Raw genomic sequence first — 15,987 nt, 5'->3', positions numbered from 1 at the left:
AAGTTGTCCAGACCTAGGTGAGAAGAATGAGCAACACTTACATAACACACTTCCAGTGTCTCACAAGGCACCCTTCTGTAGGAAGAGGATGCCATCTAGGACTTTCATGGCTGGAGAGAAGGCAGTGCCTGGCTCCAAAGCTACGAGGTACAGGCAGATGCTCTTGTTAGAGGCTATTGGGACTCTTGACTTTAACACTGAAGCCAGGGCTTATTTAGCATTCTGACACCTTGCAGCACTCAGAAACGAAGCAAAATCTACCTACCTGTGCCTACAAATGGAACAACAAAGCCTGAATGATAATATCTGTTTAGGATTTAGTGACTATTTCAAGCCCAAGAGTAAGACTTCCTGCTCACAGAAAAAAGACACCTTTCAAAACATTAGTGCTGTTTGATAGCACACCTGGACACCCAAAAGCTCAAGTGGTGGCAGACAATGAAATTAGTGTTTTCGTGCCTGCTACCTGATAACACAACATCCATTATGTGGGTCATGGCTTAAGGAGTCATTTTGATTCCAAGTCTTTAAAGAGTAAACCTACTATAAGCACTGCTTCTTTTGATGAACCTGAACAAAGTCCACTGAAAGAAAGCTTGGAAAAGGACTTACAATCTAGAGGCCACTGGAGCTCATAATTCATAGACTTTAACTTATTTCATGCATTGTCAGTATACCCAAACTAGAATGTATGTTCCTTCCACAAGAAATTTCTGCTTGCTACATATACTTAGCCATTCCAACATTTAAAATGAAGTCTCGCACGAAGTAGGTGCTCAACAAATATCTGTTGACTAATAAAAGGAACATGGGAAAGGTGTATTCATAAGAATGCATTGCTTAATGAGTGACTGTCCATAAACACATGGAAAGATAGTCAAAGTAACTTATCACTGGAGGAATAAAAATTAAAGCCACAGTGCAGGTCAGAGGGATGGCTCTGATTAAGAGCACATACTTCTCTTCCAGAGAACGTGAGTTCCTTCTGTTCCCAACATTCTTGTGGGGCAACTCACCTTATGTAACTCCAGCTCCAGGGGATCTGACACCCTTTTTTGGCCTCCATGAGCACCTGAACTCTCATGTACACACATGCACACATGCATGCACATAAATTAAAACTAAATCTTCCTAAAAACACAGTGAGATTCTACTTCAAACCCTCTCAGGTGACAGTGACACAGTGGAGGGAGAAACTGGAGCACTCATCCAGTGCTGGTGAGTGGAGAGCGTACAGCCACTTTGGAAAGTCTGACAGTTCCTTAAGATATTAAATAGTTAGTTACCACAAGACTCAGAATTTGTACACCTTAGTACAAACTCCAAGACAACCAAAATCATTGGTTCACACAGAGACTCCTATCCATGAATGTTACAGTGACATTAACCACAATCACTGAAAAGAAGGAACTATGTGTTTGCTGACTGAAGATGGATGTGTCAGAGCCACACAATCAAATATTATGTAGCAAGGAAAGGAATGGAATAATGATACAGAATATCCTTGGAGTCAGTGTACTAGCTGAAAGGATGAAGTCTACAGGAAGTATTCAGAATAGCACGCTATAGCACGCTATAGAGAAGTGGAGAACAAGTAGCTGGAGTTGGGAGTGATGGTGGTAAGAAATGGGGAATGAGGGTTAACGACAATGGGGTTTGAGCAGTCACTACATACCATAAAAACCACCTGAATTATAAACTTCAGTTGGACAAGCATAAATCTTATCTCAACAAGATTTTAAGAATGGCACAATTGAAATGATATTCAGTCCACTCTACTTGCTCCATTTTATTTTGTATCAACGTTGCCTATTTCATCTGTGAATTCCCACAGTCTACTATAACTGAGTTGGGAGCCAACTTTGCATTCCCAGGATCTAGCACATGATCTATTAGCTTATTCTAAAACATTGGGGCCAAGTTTCCTTCCTGAATTATAAAGACCTTGACCAAACTCACTCTATGCCTCCCATTACTCTTCTTAAATAACAAGTCACCAAAAGAGTGTCAGACGTCCCTTGCAAAGAAGATACTTGTTGATTTCAGTGACTGCTCAGAACTGGAGTTTTCTTCCCAGTTCATTGGTTTCCGTAACACTAGGTTTTCGAAATCCAGTTAAAACATGTGACTTTTGGCCTGAGAGAAAGAGAGAAATAGTTTAGACTGCTGTGATAATAAGAAGCTATTATGTATTGAATTCTGGCCTTGTACACGGCACACAGTTCCATACCTTTATTTGTGGTAACTTATCCAAATGTTCACAATTGCTGTATAAGGCAAGCACTATCTCCTTTTTATTAAGGAGGTACAAGGATGCTAAATAGTTGGCCTAACGGCAACACTGTTCAGTAGTGGCAATAAAATCCGACCCTAGCCACACAGTTGAATGCTTGTGGGAGGTGGGGGAGGAGGCTGCAGTATTAATTCTTCTCACTTCATTACTTATCAATTAAGAAATATTCATGGAATTGAATCCCACACTAAGTACTGATGATGCAAACCCAAACTCAAATAAAAACAAGAGAGGAACCCTGGGTTTACAGTCTAACATGGGAGATAAGTGTGTGACCAAACAATTAAAAAAATACAACATGGTAGGTGTGGTTTGAATGATATGTCCCTCATAGTCTCATGTATTGGATTACTTGATCCCCAGTTGGTGGCACTATTTGGGGAGGCTTAGGAGGTGTGGCCTTGTTGAAGAAACTACATTGCTGGAGGTGAGCTTTAAGAGTTTAAATACTTGTACCATTTCCAGATCACTGTTTCTGCTGCACGCTTGTGGTTTGAGATATGAGTGCTCAGCTTGCTGCTCCAGCTACCATACCTGTCTGCTGCCTTGCCACTGGTGAGAATGGACTCTTATCCCCTGGAGCTGACAGACCAAGCAAACTCTTCTTTCGGTAAGTTGCCTTGGCCACAGCAAAAGAATAATAACTAATACAGTAGATGTTTGTCATCCACTAGAGTGAGGTGTTTGTGCACTATCTGCTGCAGGATCTGTGGAAGAATAAAGAAAGGGAGCACCCAAAAGCTCATGTTTATCTCAGATGAGGGAAACCACCTATGTGGTGAATTGTGAACTGAAAATGTCAAAGGGCACAGCGTTTTTGGAAGGGTCTTTGAGTGAGAGATCCAGAAGGAAGGTCTGGCAAACAGAGTAAAGGCCAGATTGTGAGGATCCCTGTGTGTGTGACAAGCCACTGTATGGAAGAATGAGTAGCTACAAGTATGGGCTTGTATTCTGAAGAGATATGAACTCTGAGCAATGAAAGCAGGACTCTAGATCAGAGGCTGTGTTAACAGTTGGTTTAAGAGTTAAAAGACAAGGAACAAGTTAAACACCTAGAATTACTTTAGCTTTGTAGTAGGTAAGCCATGCATGAGCTTACAACCATGTCTAGAAAGAATGAAAGCAGCACAGCTGGACAGAGATACAAGACAAACTGCTTACATAATTTCAAAAGTTAGACTAATTATATTAAGGGTCTCAGTATGTGGCTTGGCACTTGTCTAACATGCAAAAGGCCCTGGGTTCAGCTAAAGACATTATAAAAAATAACACATGTGGCATCAATATGAAAATTGCACTATTTTTCACAATAAATCCATAACATCCAATGTGAATTTAACATCTAAATTATCTCAGGTTTTTCTGGGAACTATTCAGCTTGCATTTTGATTTAAAAATAATAAATTGAAAATGTAGATTCCAACCAAAGGGGTGGTGGCACACACCTTTAAACCCAACATTCCAAAAGTAGAGGCTATACATAGAAATCCTGTCAAGAAAGAAAGGAAGGAAGGAAGGAAGGAAGGAAGGAAGGAAGGAAGGAAGGAAGGAAAAAAAAAGAAAGAGAAAAAAAGAGAAAAAAGAAAGGAATGCAGATTCCTAAACCCAAATTGTTCTAAACACACTTGATTGTTTAATTATAGATAAGTGTTGTTTTAAATGCAATACTCCATTCCTAGTTGAGCTTGCTTCATTTCAAGCCTCCCATAGCCTCTATGGTAGGCCAGGGGCTACCATTTCAGACAGTGTAGATTCCTTATCTTTTCAACTACAGAAGGATTACTCACCAAGTTCTTGGTTGGCTTATAACAGGCCCACTAGTTATACTCATTATTTTCTGAGAGGGGATTTAAAAGTAGAGAATTGCTAACTGTAGAACATCATCAAAAAACACAGACAAAACACATGGGAACAGCTCAGCAGTTGACAGCACTTACTATTCTTGCAGGGGACCCAAGTTTGCTTCCCATTCGCTCCCAATAGTCTTGTAGCTCCCATTCCAGGGATCTAATGCCCTCTTCTGGCATCCACCTAGACCAGGGACACCGGGTGCACCAAGACCAGTAACTGCCAAAGCTCCCAGTGGCTGTCAGGAGACAAGCAAGCCCAGGCACTTGTGGCAGTGTGTTGCATTCACAGTCCCTGAGGAACTGTTTATCTCAGTTCCTTTCTGTTTTCCTGGCAAGATTCTGAGTCCATGACACATATGAAAGGACACTTGGAGCTATGCGACCAGTTTCTGGCCAATGTGGTGTGCAGAGGTGAGGTAAGCCACTTTGGGATCACAATCTTACAAAGAAAGGAGGTGTAGCCTCCACTGTGTCTTTCCCCTGTGAGCTGGAAAGCACATTTACTCCACTGTTCATAAGAAATTATTCAAGGACTGGCCCCTAGAGGCATGGGGCCTGTGCACCTGGATCCACTGAGCAGCCTCATTGACTCTGACTGCCTAAATGATCATGTAAAAGAGAAATAACTCACCTTGCTTAGCCGGCTACACTTGAGTCACTGACCGAAGCAGCTTTCTTCCCTATTTAAGCCATGTGGGGAAAGATCAGTGAATCCCTATAAACCAAGATATTCAGCCAGCTATTTTCTGTAATGGGTCAAAAGACCATATTTGCCTTCCCAACTGAACTCTACCAGCATACTGCAGAAGTACCACAGGCAACTGCAAATAAACAGACATGGTTGTGCTCTAATAAAGCTTTATTTACAAGAACAGGCAGTGGGATGGATTTGGTTCACATGCCATAGTTTGTCAACCTTTTGTCAATACCATTCCCCCTCTTCCACACAAAGGTGTCTCACACATAAATAGATAGATGACAGACAGACAGATAGATAGGTACAAATAACTTTTCTCTTGTAGCCTTGGTTCCTTAAAGGGGAAACTAATCTATGTTCTGAGAATTAATTACTTTGAGGTGACTCTCAGAAGAAAAGGTGGGCCAGGTGTGGTGGCACACTCCCAGCACTCTGGATGCAGAGCCAGGAGGACTAAAGCAAGTTTAAAGACAGCCAGGGCTACATAGTAAGTTCTAGGCCACCAAGGGAGGTACACTATTTCAAAACTAAACACACAAACAAAAAGGGGAAGAGAAAAGGAGGGACAAACTATGGCATTAACTACTTATTTCTCAAAAAGAAACCTCTCTAAGTGGGATTTATTTTATGTGATTCTGTTGGGATGTGCGTTCAAGAGCCTCATAGAAACAAATGTAAATTTCCCTCTGAAAAATTTATCTTCAAGTCTTAAGGAATTTCCAAATGATAAATTCCCATCAAATATGAGCTCACAAATAATAATACGAAAGGGGGCAGACTAGTCGTGCTGAACAAATATCAGCAAGCAACAAACACAATATGACCCTCAATCGCTTATTTTGGCTTTCTGAGACAGGGTATTGATATATAGTCCTGGCTGGTCTAGAACTTACTACACAGCCTCAAACTTAGGGAGACCCTCCTGCATGTGCCTCCCAAATGCTGTGACTACAAGCATGCCCAATATGCCTAGCCCCCCCAGTCACTTTAAACATTAAAATTATCAATGACAAATATAAATGGGTTGAATATCAAAAAGTGGCCAGATATGATTTTTTTAAGGAACTAATTAGAACTTGTAGAAATGGAAAATAAAAATGAATTTAAATTAGATGAATTTTGAATAAAGGGTATAATGCAATTAAAACTACTAAGAATGACCACAGCCTGCAAAGACAATGAGAACAGGAAGCAAGCAAAGGAAAGCATGACTGACTCAGAAAGAAAACTAACCTTTAATCTTAAGAGCCATTTATATTCTTTTAGTGCAAAGATGGGACTAAAACTGGTCATTTCAAAAGAGAGAAAACAGAGACTATTTTCTTTATAGCAAGCCATGGTGAAATATCTGAGTCTTCAAGTTATGCTTCTGACCTCACAGACGATGAGGCTGCATGCCCAGAAACTGTTACTAGTTCAAGCCAGCCAAAAATTCAGCATGGAGGGGTAGGGACTCATGAAGTCCCAGCTCTAGCTGAGGAACTGCTGGCACCTGATGGCTGCCTGGAGAAGAGTCTGGTTTCTTCTGGGATAGTCCCTGAGAAAATGCCCATGCTCCAGCAGTACATGGCTCTACAATCATGTACATTCTGGCAGCAGTAAGTAGACTCAGGGTGTGTGTGTGTTGGGGGGGAGCTAAAGAGACAGCTAGAAGCAGAACTTAGTAATATGTAAGAAACTACCAGATGGCACTGGCTTCAAAGTCATGAAGGGATTGTGGAGATCAGTTGAGGACAGGAGAGGACATTGGTGAAGGTACAGCCTCAGTTGCAGTGGAGACCCCAGTGTAATGGAGTTGCCAAGACCACAGGACAGCACATACATGGTATGACCACCAACGATTAGTATCAGGTGTAGAATGGAGTTGGCCCGAGCCTGAGACAAGGTATGTTTATTATGGATGATACCAGAGAAGCAGAGTTGCCCTAACCTCTTGGAGCCCAGATCACAAGCCCTAGATGTCACACACTGAGTTTAAGACTTGGGAGCTATAGTGATATATATATATATATATATATATATATATATATATGTATATATGTATATATATAATGTATATATGTATATAATGTATATATATATGTATATAAATGTATATATATATATATATATATATATATATACACATTTATCCCTTGGTTTCTCCCTCTTGGAAATATGTGTGTGTATGTGTGTGTGCGTTGGTTCCTCCCTCTTGAAAATGTATGTATGTATGTATATTTATTTTACTTGAGAGACTCTGGACTTTTAAAGAGCAGTTGGATTTTAAAATGAAACTTGGATACTTAAAGTGTTGAAAAATTTAAGGACTATAAGACTTTAAGTTGGACTGTTTTAACATGAGATCTTGAGACAAACAAAAAGGAAGAGATATGGTTTAATAGTGATGTGTTTAAGCATGCCAAGTTGATAAGGAATGAGAAAAGAAAGAAACCATAAGTGTTTTATAAAATTCTTAAAATAATTTTTTAAAAGCAATGTCTACACATAATTTCAAAGCTAAACTTTTCAAAGTTTCAAATTAACTTTGAATTTTAAAAATGGAGATTCATTACAATACTTTCAAGAGTTTAAGCTAACCATACTACCATCAGTTGGAGGAGAAAATATTGTTATATAAGCAAGATGAACTCAGACAGGAACACAAGAGTCCCAAGTTCTCCTGTGCAGCTTCTTAGAATTGTGTGTTTACACAAATTCCTTTAAAAGGGACCAGCTTTGAGTGGGAAGAGGAATGGGAGGATAAGACAGAAAAGGATGTTGAGAAATAGCACAAAGGATGTTTGAACAAAAATATACCAAAACCCTATTAATTTATAAGCTTCATATATATTCAAATAAAAAAATCTTAATTGGGGTCACCCTATACAGGGTATGATGCTCCTCTCAGAAGCCATAGGTTGCCAAATTAAAAATGCCAGTGCCAGATTCAGGATACTGTATCCCAGTGAGAATTCTGGGGGTTTGGTTTCTTTTAAAAACACAGAAATATTGTAAGACTATGTTTTTTGTTTTAATCCCAGGTGTGGGGATATGGGGCTCCTTTGCAGCAGCTATGATTTGTTTCATGCTCTGTAGCAGAGGTGTGGTTTTGCTAGCTGCAGATAGTTTCTGTGATTGTGTGACATTTGGAATTCTGGGAATTCTTTAAAAGGTATATAAATGTTAGAGCCCCAATAAGTGTTGGTTGGTTGTTGTTGTTCATGGTTGATTAAGTAGTCGTGCTCAAAGAAGAGACAAGAAGAATTTGGATATCCTGATAGCAAAGATCAAACTTGCTCCAAGGAACTCTACAACCCTAATCAGCAGGGAGGAATCTAACAATAATGTCACCCGTTTTCTAAGCCCTCATTTTATTCAGGAATCTCTTTCCTTTCCTCTTTATCCTTTTGTCTTTCATATCTAATGTTAGGAGGCTGACAGGGTAGAAGAAAGAACCCACAAAGTAGCAAATGTCAGCTACACCATCCTCCCTTGAGCTGTTGTACAGAGGTGTCACAGAGAATCCCAAACAGTACAAGATACTGCCATTGCTTTGGTTGGTCACCAGAACTTGATGGCAAGACCCTTTTGCTGAAAGCAGCACACATCTGCTCATAATAGGGAGGCCAAGTTGGTACTGACCAGAAAGCATCCTTCTTGCTGGCTAGCTTTTCTTACTGAAAGATTCTATGAAGGCTGCTGTTGGAGAAAGTTATCAATGGTCTTACTCAGCTATGAACTCAGTGAATTACAATAATGACCACCATGGCAAGATACACAGGGCAATAGGTGCCCAAATGTTATGGGCTGTCTGCTTCACAGGAAGAAACATATGCCTGGTACTGTAAATCTGGCCAAAAACCCATGGTTGGTGAGCTTACAAGCTCAGAGGTGAACCCTCTATTACCCCACTAAATGCACATAGTATCAAACGGCCTTTTAAACTCGTATCTCTCTGCTGGTAGCTTGGTGTAGCTCTCAGACTTCATCAGAGAACTTTCTTTCTGCAGTGGAGAGCAGTTTAACACAGAAACTCTCAATTGGTAAAAGTGCAGCCAATATATATCAGTGGGACACTCAGCCACAAATGGGACATCGGAATCACACCTCCTCCACTGAGGAAGAGTGGGGTGGAAGGATGGTAAGCACCAGAGATCAGGGACAGCAGGTGATCTGGGCACGACAGGACCACTGTACTTGTGAACTCACAGCAGCTGAGGTTGCCTGAACAAAAAAATCAATCCAGTCAACATTCTAACAAGAAGTGGGAAGGGGTACATGGCCCCCACCCCTAACTGAGGGACAACGGGCAGGCCTCTAAGATTGGGAGAGTCAGTTTTCCTTAAGGGTGCATCTTCTGGTAGGTTGACCACGTCCTACTGGATGGCCACACAACCAGAAGTATATAGACAGTTACAAACTCGAGGCAGGCAGTTATTTTTAAAAATAAAAAAACAGGACATAAAGTTGCTGTGGCAGTGGCCAAATGATCAAAATACCTGCGTGAAACTTTCATTTAAGAAAAATTTCAAAGGATGACTAAGTATTTGTGCAGCATCTACAGAGATGGCAGGAAAATGGATACACTGAAAAGCATTGGATTTAATAAATCCACGTAGACTCACACAGACAAACTGCATGTTCCGTCTCACATGTGGATCCTGGCGTATAACGTCTATGTGTGCATACACTGGTGGGAGAGGTGTGCGTACGCTGGTGGGAGAGGCAATAGCTATGAAACTAGAAAGACCACGACACAGAAAAGGTGGAGTTGAGCAGGACAGAGTGGGCAATAGGGCACATGTGACATGAAAGTGGCAAGGAGGCTGTAGGCTATGGGAGAGTATGTGAAGGGGGTGAAGATCAACAAAACAACTCTATCTGAAGTAGTACCGTAATAAAACTATGTTGGATAATCCAAAATCTTCTCAAAAAAAAAAAAAAAAAAAAAAAAACAAACAAAAAAAACAGGGACAGTTTTCATCCTGTTTTTAACTGTATTAAAAATTTGTATATATATCCTCATATTTACTGAAAAAAGAAACAACACAAAATCTGTTTCAGAGTGAGAATTTTTTTAAAAAACTCATTAGAACCATAGCTCCAACAGTCTGGAGGGCACAGTGAGATTTACTTTCATCTCAAAGCAGCATCTGCAGAGCCATAACCTAGGACATTAGCAGAATTCACACTTGTGTTGTTTGTCTAGACTTGGAATCCTTGAGTCCTTATGTTCAGTTACAGGGTAAACTTGCAAAAGAAGCAGGTGGGAAAGTGTTTATGGCTCCAGTGGAATCTTTCTCCTGCCTCTTCAGTTTTTCAGAACACGGGCAGGATTATTAACGTGGAAAAGCACAAGATCGAAGCTCTACTCATCCGATGACAGATAGCAAGGGTTCCACATGAAGAATACATGAGCTATGAGTTTGTATCTTGGCATTACTACTTAGCACAACACTCACTGAGCAGCTTCTGTTGCCCCTTGAAGAACAAAGGAGAGCACACACAACAAATGAAGTTGCTGGGACTAAATGCCAGCATCAGCTATCCTAGAAGCAGGATTACTTCTAGTTGAAAATGAAAGAGATAACCTAAAGTCACCAAGAACTAGCTGAATGGTTCAGAGGACTAACTATGGTGCAAGACACACACATACAAAGAGTTGAGCAGGAATGTGGGGAGCAGAGCACAACTTGCATTTTAGAGCCCTTTAATCTGCTCAACTTCAGATGACCATTCACAGTGCTGGCCTCCTCTACTAGACAAGTGCTCTACTCTTAAGTTATCCTTGTAAGCCCAAGGGCTACTTTTAATTAAAATGCCTGGCTCTTTAATGATGTAATACTTCATACAGTAAACTCATACTCTTTGCTAAAATCTAACTACTGTTTTGACCCCTAAGCAGAATTTTCTTGGTATCTTTATTAATTAACAAGAATCCTTTCTTGCAGTGTGTAGTTAAATTTAAAAGCCTCGTAGTTTGCTTACTTGAATCTAGACCCAACCATTTGTTAGTTCAGTCCCTTTTAGGTTGTTTGTCTCTGTGTCCAGTTCCTTAGATGTTAGAGGCAATACTCACCTCAAAGAACTGAGGAGTTAATATTTTGGAGCACCTAAGACTAGGTCCTGGCCCCTTCAGGGTCACAGCTAACATTATTAGATACAGCCACCATTTCTTACCTTTACTGATATCCATAGCTCAGTGGTAGAGTACTCAACTTCTACATGTATATCCATCGTAGCAAAAAATAAAGCAAAAACAAAACAATAACAATAACAAAAAATTTTAAGAGATTTTTGCTCATGGGTTGATACTAGGCTCCTATAAGGTCAGGCTCATGAGGGCCAAGTGTGATGCCCAGAACAGGTTCTACACAGTAAACACAACATACTGTGCTACAAAAGGACCACTTTTTCAGCCAGCCTTAAACTGGGTTCAGACTGACTTACTTATAGGAGAGGGAAAGAGGAAAAGATGCAAACCCTATACTGACACAAAACATGTCACCAAACAAATATTCCATAACAGTATTTCCAAAGGTACCACATTCACCTTTTGCAAATAAATAAATAAATAAATAAACAAATAAATAAATAGTTTGAGATTAGAAGGATAGTACATTATTTGCAATAACTTACTGCCTGCATGGTTTTGGAGGAAACTAGGGATTGAACTCAGGGCTTTCTATACGCTATGCAAGTGCTCTGCCACCATTTTACACCAATGTCAATTCTCTCCAGATTAGAATGCTAATGTAACTTTGTGTGAATAAAAAATCAAAATCCCAGTGAGACTTTTTAAAAGAAAAACCAAACTTGATAAAAACGTATCTTAAGTAGTAAATGTCCTAGAGGCTGAACATTGTTGATATGTAACCCCAGCTTCAGGAGCAGAGTTAGAAGATGTGATTTTAAGCTACATAACAAAATATAAAAATAAATTGAAAAAAAAAAAGCTAAAACCAACAACAACCAGCGAGGCCCCACACCTCCCAGGGGCGACTACTGACAGTTCAACAGCTGTCAGAGAGAGGTGTCATTTTCTGCATCATGATGCACCTGATAAGTTACTCTTGTTCTAGTAAATAGCTCCCTGCTCACACTCAGGTAAGAAACTCTAAACTCGGCAGGTCACACACGAAAGGGAGAAATGATAGGAATGGGGTCAGGTTGGAAAGATGGCTCAGTGGTTCAGAGCATGGCTGTCCTTCTAGAGGACCCAGATTCAGCGGCTAGCAACACAACTATCTGTTAACTCCAGTTCCAGGGGATCCAGTGCATTCTTTTGGCCTCCTCCAGCACCAGACATGCATGTGGTACAAAGACATAACAAGCAGGCAGAACACCCTTACACACAAAATAACAAATTAGGAGGGGCTTTGTTGGGGAAAAGGGTTTCCTTTGGAGGAGGTGAACGAGAAAAAGGGATGGGAAGTGAAAACAACTAAAATTCACAAACAAGTTAAATTGTCCTAAACTAGATACCCCCATAAAAACAAAAGGAATGAACAAAAGACAGGGCTTTTTGTAAGCTGTTTCTAGTAGATTATTTTCTTAATACAAACCACCCATGTATGTCAGATTCATTTTCTGCTAAAAAGGCTGAGGTGTAGGTTAGAGAAGATCATAGCATTAAGGCATGGTTCTGAACCCAACTGACTCCAGACATCTCATAGCAAAAAAACCCAAAAAAACAGTACCCACTAACAGATCCTATAAGCCATCAAAAAAAAAAAAAAAAAAAAAAAAAGAAGACTGCTGCCTGCAATTATATGAATGCAAACAGCTAACATGTGGGTAAACATACTGAAACATATTAAAAGCATATTTAAAAAGCTCAGGCCCAACAAGAACTGATTTACAACTGAAAATCAGTATTACAGAGAATTTGAGGACATTGACACTGCTACATACTGAAAGGGGTGTACAGAGCAACTTGACGGATGGAGCGGTGGAGAGACAACCAAATGTTAAAACACATATTTATATACCACTTAGCAAACCCTTTTCAGAACCAATCACAAAGAAACATTAAACATATAAACAAAAGACAGGAAACCAAGTGAAGGGAAACCCAAGCTGAGAGCCAGGAAGCAGTTTTAGTCTACACAATACATTATAACCCACAGACAACAGCCTAAAGGCTGAAGGCCATTCCACTGAACAGAGCCTTGTAGATCCTTCTGTTCCCTGGCCCCAACCAAAGCAATCCAGAGTGACACATATATTTGATTGGTTATATCAAGCTTGCTTAATAGTTTGCTCAACTCCCCCATAAGCAGAATTTTTCACCCAAGCAGCACAATTTACAAACCATTTACCATGCAAGAATGGGGGAGAAATGTAGTTATAGAAGAGACATAGTGCGTGAAGTATCTCAGGGAAGCCAGACTCCCCTTCTTTAAGATGCTAGAATCCAAATAAGTCTCTGGGGGCCCAAAACCTTCAAGATTTGGAGTGGGGCATAAGCAAGCTTTGTTATGCTGCCTGTGATGTCCTACAGCCTTTGTTGGTCTGTTTAGGTTGATCTTTCCACAGAGGAAAGTAGATAGTCCAAGACCAAGGGATTCTGGCACACTATACTATACATCTTGTTGATTGCCTAGCAACTCAAGAGGCATTTTTAAGTTGTATTAGTCACAAAATTCAACAACCTGTGACCTAATGATGGTTACATGGAAAGAGTATACTATCTTCTACCTTAGTGGCCAGACCAGAGACTATTGGGTTATATGTTCAGTGGGCCAGTCATTGTCCTCCTGGTCTCTATTAGAGCTGGTGTTTGTTCCTGTCTCAGAACATCCAACTCTTGAATACCCACTGCTTGGCTGTTACCCCTTGAAGAGGGAGGTGGCAGGAAGGAAAAGGGCCACATGGAACAGCCCGTATACTGATAAGAGTCTGGCAAACTTGGTGGAGCTCAGCACATGCTGTTCTCCCACATTTCAGATACACTCCCACGGGGCTCAGCACCATTCCATCCCTGTCAGGGCTGAGAAAAACTGGACAGTGGGTGGGAGTTTGGTCCGGAGTCATTAGAGGACCTTCATTACTGAGTCTTTTGCGTGGTAACATCCTAAAACCTTTGGCCCAAACATGCTAAGATTCCCACAGGGGAAGTCAATTTGCTTCCTCATCGAGTGACACCATGTTTCCCAGTGACTGAGGTGTTAAGGCCCCTGGTGTTGGGTGGGGTATCTGATTTCATTACAGGACTCCAGAAGACTATAAATCATCTAGGTGCCCACGACCATTGATTTCCTGTGTCAAATCCCCAACATATGTAACAAGAGATGGTTAGAGACTAGACTATAGTCTCTGCCATAGCTAAGAATAGAGTGCAACCTCATAGTAGAAAGAACACTTGCATGGGTGGAGGCTCGGTGCTCAACACTGCAGGAGGGTCCCAGGGTTTCAGAGTTGGTTATGTGTATTTCAAGACAGTAAGGTCAACTTGCTTACAAACCCGACTCAGAGCAGGATGTGGTTATACCCAACTAGCCAACTGAAGGCATGCCATTACTATGGTCCTCGATTTCTTTTGGGAACCAATTGTGCCAAGAATTTTACAGCTAACTTGTCCTAGACCCAAGTAGAGAGGGCTGTTTACATTTGAATTATTCTATTGACTATACTTCTATTCTTGTAGGAGGCTGTCACATGGTCTGTCATGTGGATGGAGCTTGTGTTAAGTTTCCACATACATCAAAAGAGATTGTCTTCAGTGCAGAGGGTCCTGAGCCAGTTTTCTTGTAAAAAATAAAAATAAAAATAAATAAAAATAAAGGGTTCCATCCCATCTTTGAACTTTTAAACCATTCCCAAAAGGGGAGCTAACAGGGGTTAAAGCAGGGGCACTGGTCTTTGTATTCACAGGTTCTTAAGGCCTTTCCCTGGCATTCAAAATGAGTTTGGAATAGCAGGGTCCAGGTGACCCCATGCAGGTCACAGAATAGTTCAGAAGACCATGACAGAGAGCCAAGTTAAGAGCAACAGATAACAGCCATGCATCCTGTGCGAAAGAGGTAAGAGATGGCTAACAGGAGCCCCTGGCCATGAGTCCTGTCTGCTGGGGCAGCCATCTGAACCCTGTTAGCAAAGGCCCAAAGCAAGAAGATTGGACGAGGTAAAAGCAAGGGCTTGGCCACGCACTCGTGAGATGGTACGGAGAGCAGCAGTTTACTTGTCCCACCGATGGCTCATGAGGTCAGTTGGCTGCTGGAGGGACTGAAGCAGGGCCTTTGTTCTTTGGTCTGGTTGTGCCTCTTGATCTCTTCAAGTCCTTTGGTAGTGCAGCTGGATTCCTTCGAATGGTCAGCTTGCACGGTGTCACAGGATCAAGGACACATTCCCAGTTATTGGAGGCTGGCTTCTCTTTGCTATGATCAATCCTGGGAGTCACCTTGGCCGCCTTTACTGCAGTGGAAGTGGATAAAACAACAGTGAATCGACCTCTCTACAAAGGCTTCTGAGCCTGGGAATTGCATTTTTTTCTGTAGACTGCTTCTCCTAGTTTAAGGAGTGTGTTTGCAGTTAGGCTTACAGGAAAACATTCCTTGCCTTCATGATGAATGATGGCCAGGGATGAGCAGCGCCCTGGCATCTGCTGTCTTACAGTGATATTACCCAATCCTCTTAAATTCCTCTGATTCTCCTGACAAGAAGACACCCATAAAGGATCTCATAAACAGAGAGCTTTGTTTGGTAGATCTGATTCTTAATAATAGTTTTGTGTTTTATCTGTAATTTTACTGTCCAGTTCACACACCAAACCTTTCAAGAGCTCTGTGGAAGGAAGACATGGCTTGTGTAGCTTTCAGCGGAATTTTAACCCAGTGTCTAACCCTATAGAACAGGAATCCTAAGCCCAGAAATGATTTCTTTTAGAGGCCATATTACTTCAAATGCCCTTTCCATGAGAACAGGAAGGGCTTCTGTCCACCCTGAGGGTACACATACAAAGACAAGTAATCCTCTGTAAAGTCAACAACCAAAGTCTAACAGAGCTCCTCCAGAATTCTATAGCCCTCAGCCTGTGGTGGGCTAGTCCAGGCATAGGTGTTCACAAGTTTACATGGGGAAACAGGAAACATCCCTTCCAGAGCCGACCAGCTGAGGTGAAGTCGCGGATGGAACTTTTAACAAATGCAGGGGCAGAGGCCTCA

General features: G+C 41.1%; 1 protein-coding gene across 3 annotated transcripts in view; it reads right to left on the bottom strand.

Annotated features, from left to right (window-relative positions):
* Window positions 1–1,825: 1,825 nt before the first annotated feature.
* Window positions 1,826–15,987, bottom strand: part of Nup58 (nucleoporin 58) — a 54,588-nt gene continuing 40,426 nt past the window's right edge. The window contains exons 15-16 of one of the 3 annotated variants that reach the window (XR_009594181.1): window positions 14,975–15,238; window positions 1,826–2,136 (exon numbers count right to left, since the gene is read on the bottom strand). Coding sequence is in view for 2 of the 3 variants with exons in the window: in XM_021649046.2 (XP_021504721.1) it covers window positions 15,030–15,238 (209 nt within the window). In the remaining variant the exon portion in view is untranslated. Of the gene's footprint in view, window positions 2,137–9,857; window positions 15,239–15,987 lie in introns of those variants that run through there. The other 2 variants (XM_021649046.2, XM_021649044.2) reach the window with 2 other exon arrangements.

This window comes from Meriones unguiculatus, chromosome 9, assembly GCF_030254825.1.
Source record: "Meriones unguiculatus strain TT.TT164.6M chromosome 9, Bangor_MerUng_6.1, whole genome shotgun sequence".
NCBI classification, from domain to species: domain Eukaryota; kingdom Metazoa; phylum Chordata; class Mammalia; order Rodentia; family Muridae; genus Meriones; species Meriones unguiculatus.
Note: the sequence above shows the minus strand (reverse complement) of the source record. Positions and strands in the feature narration are given on the sequence as shown.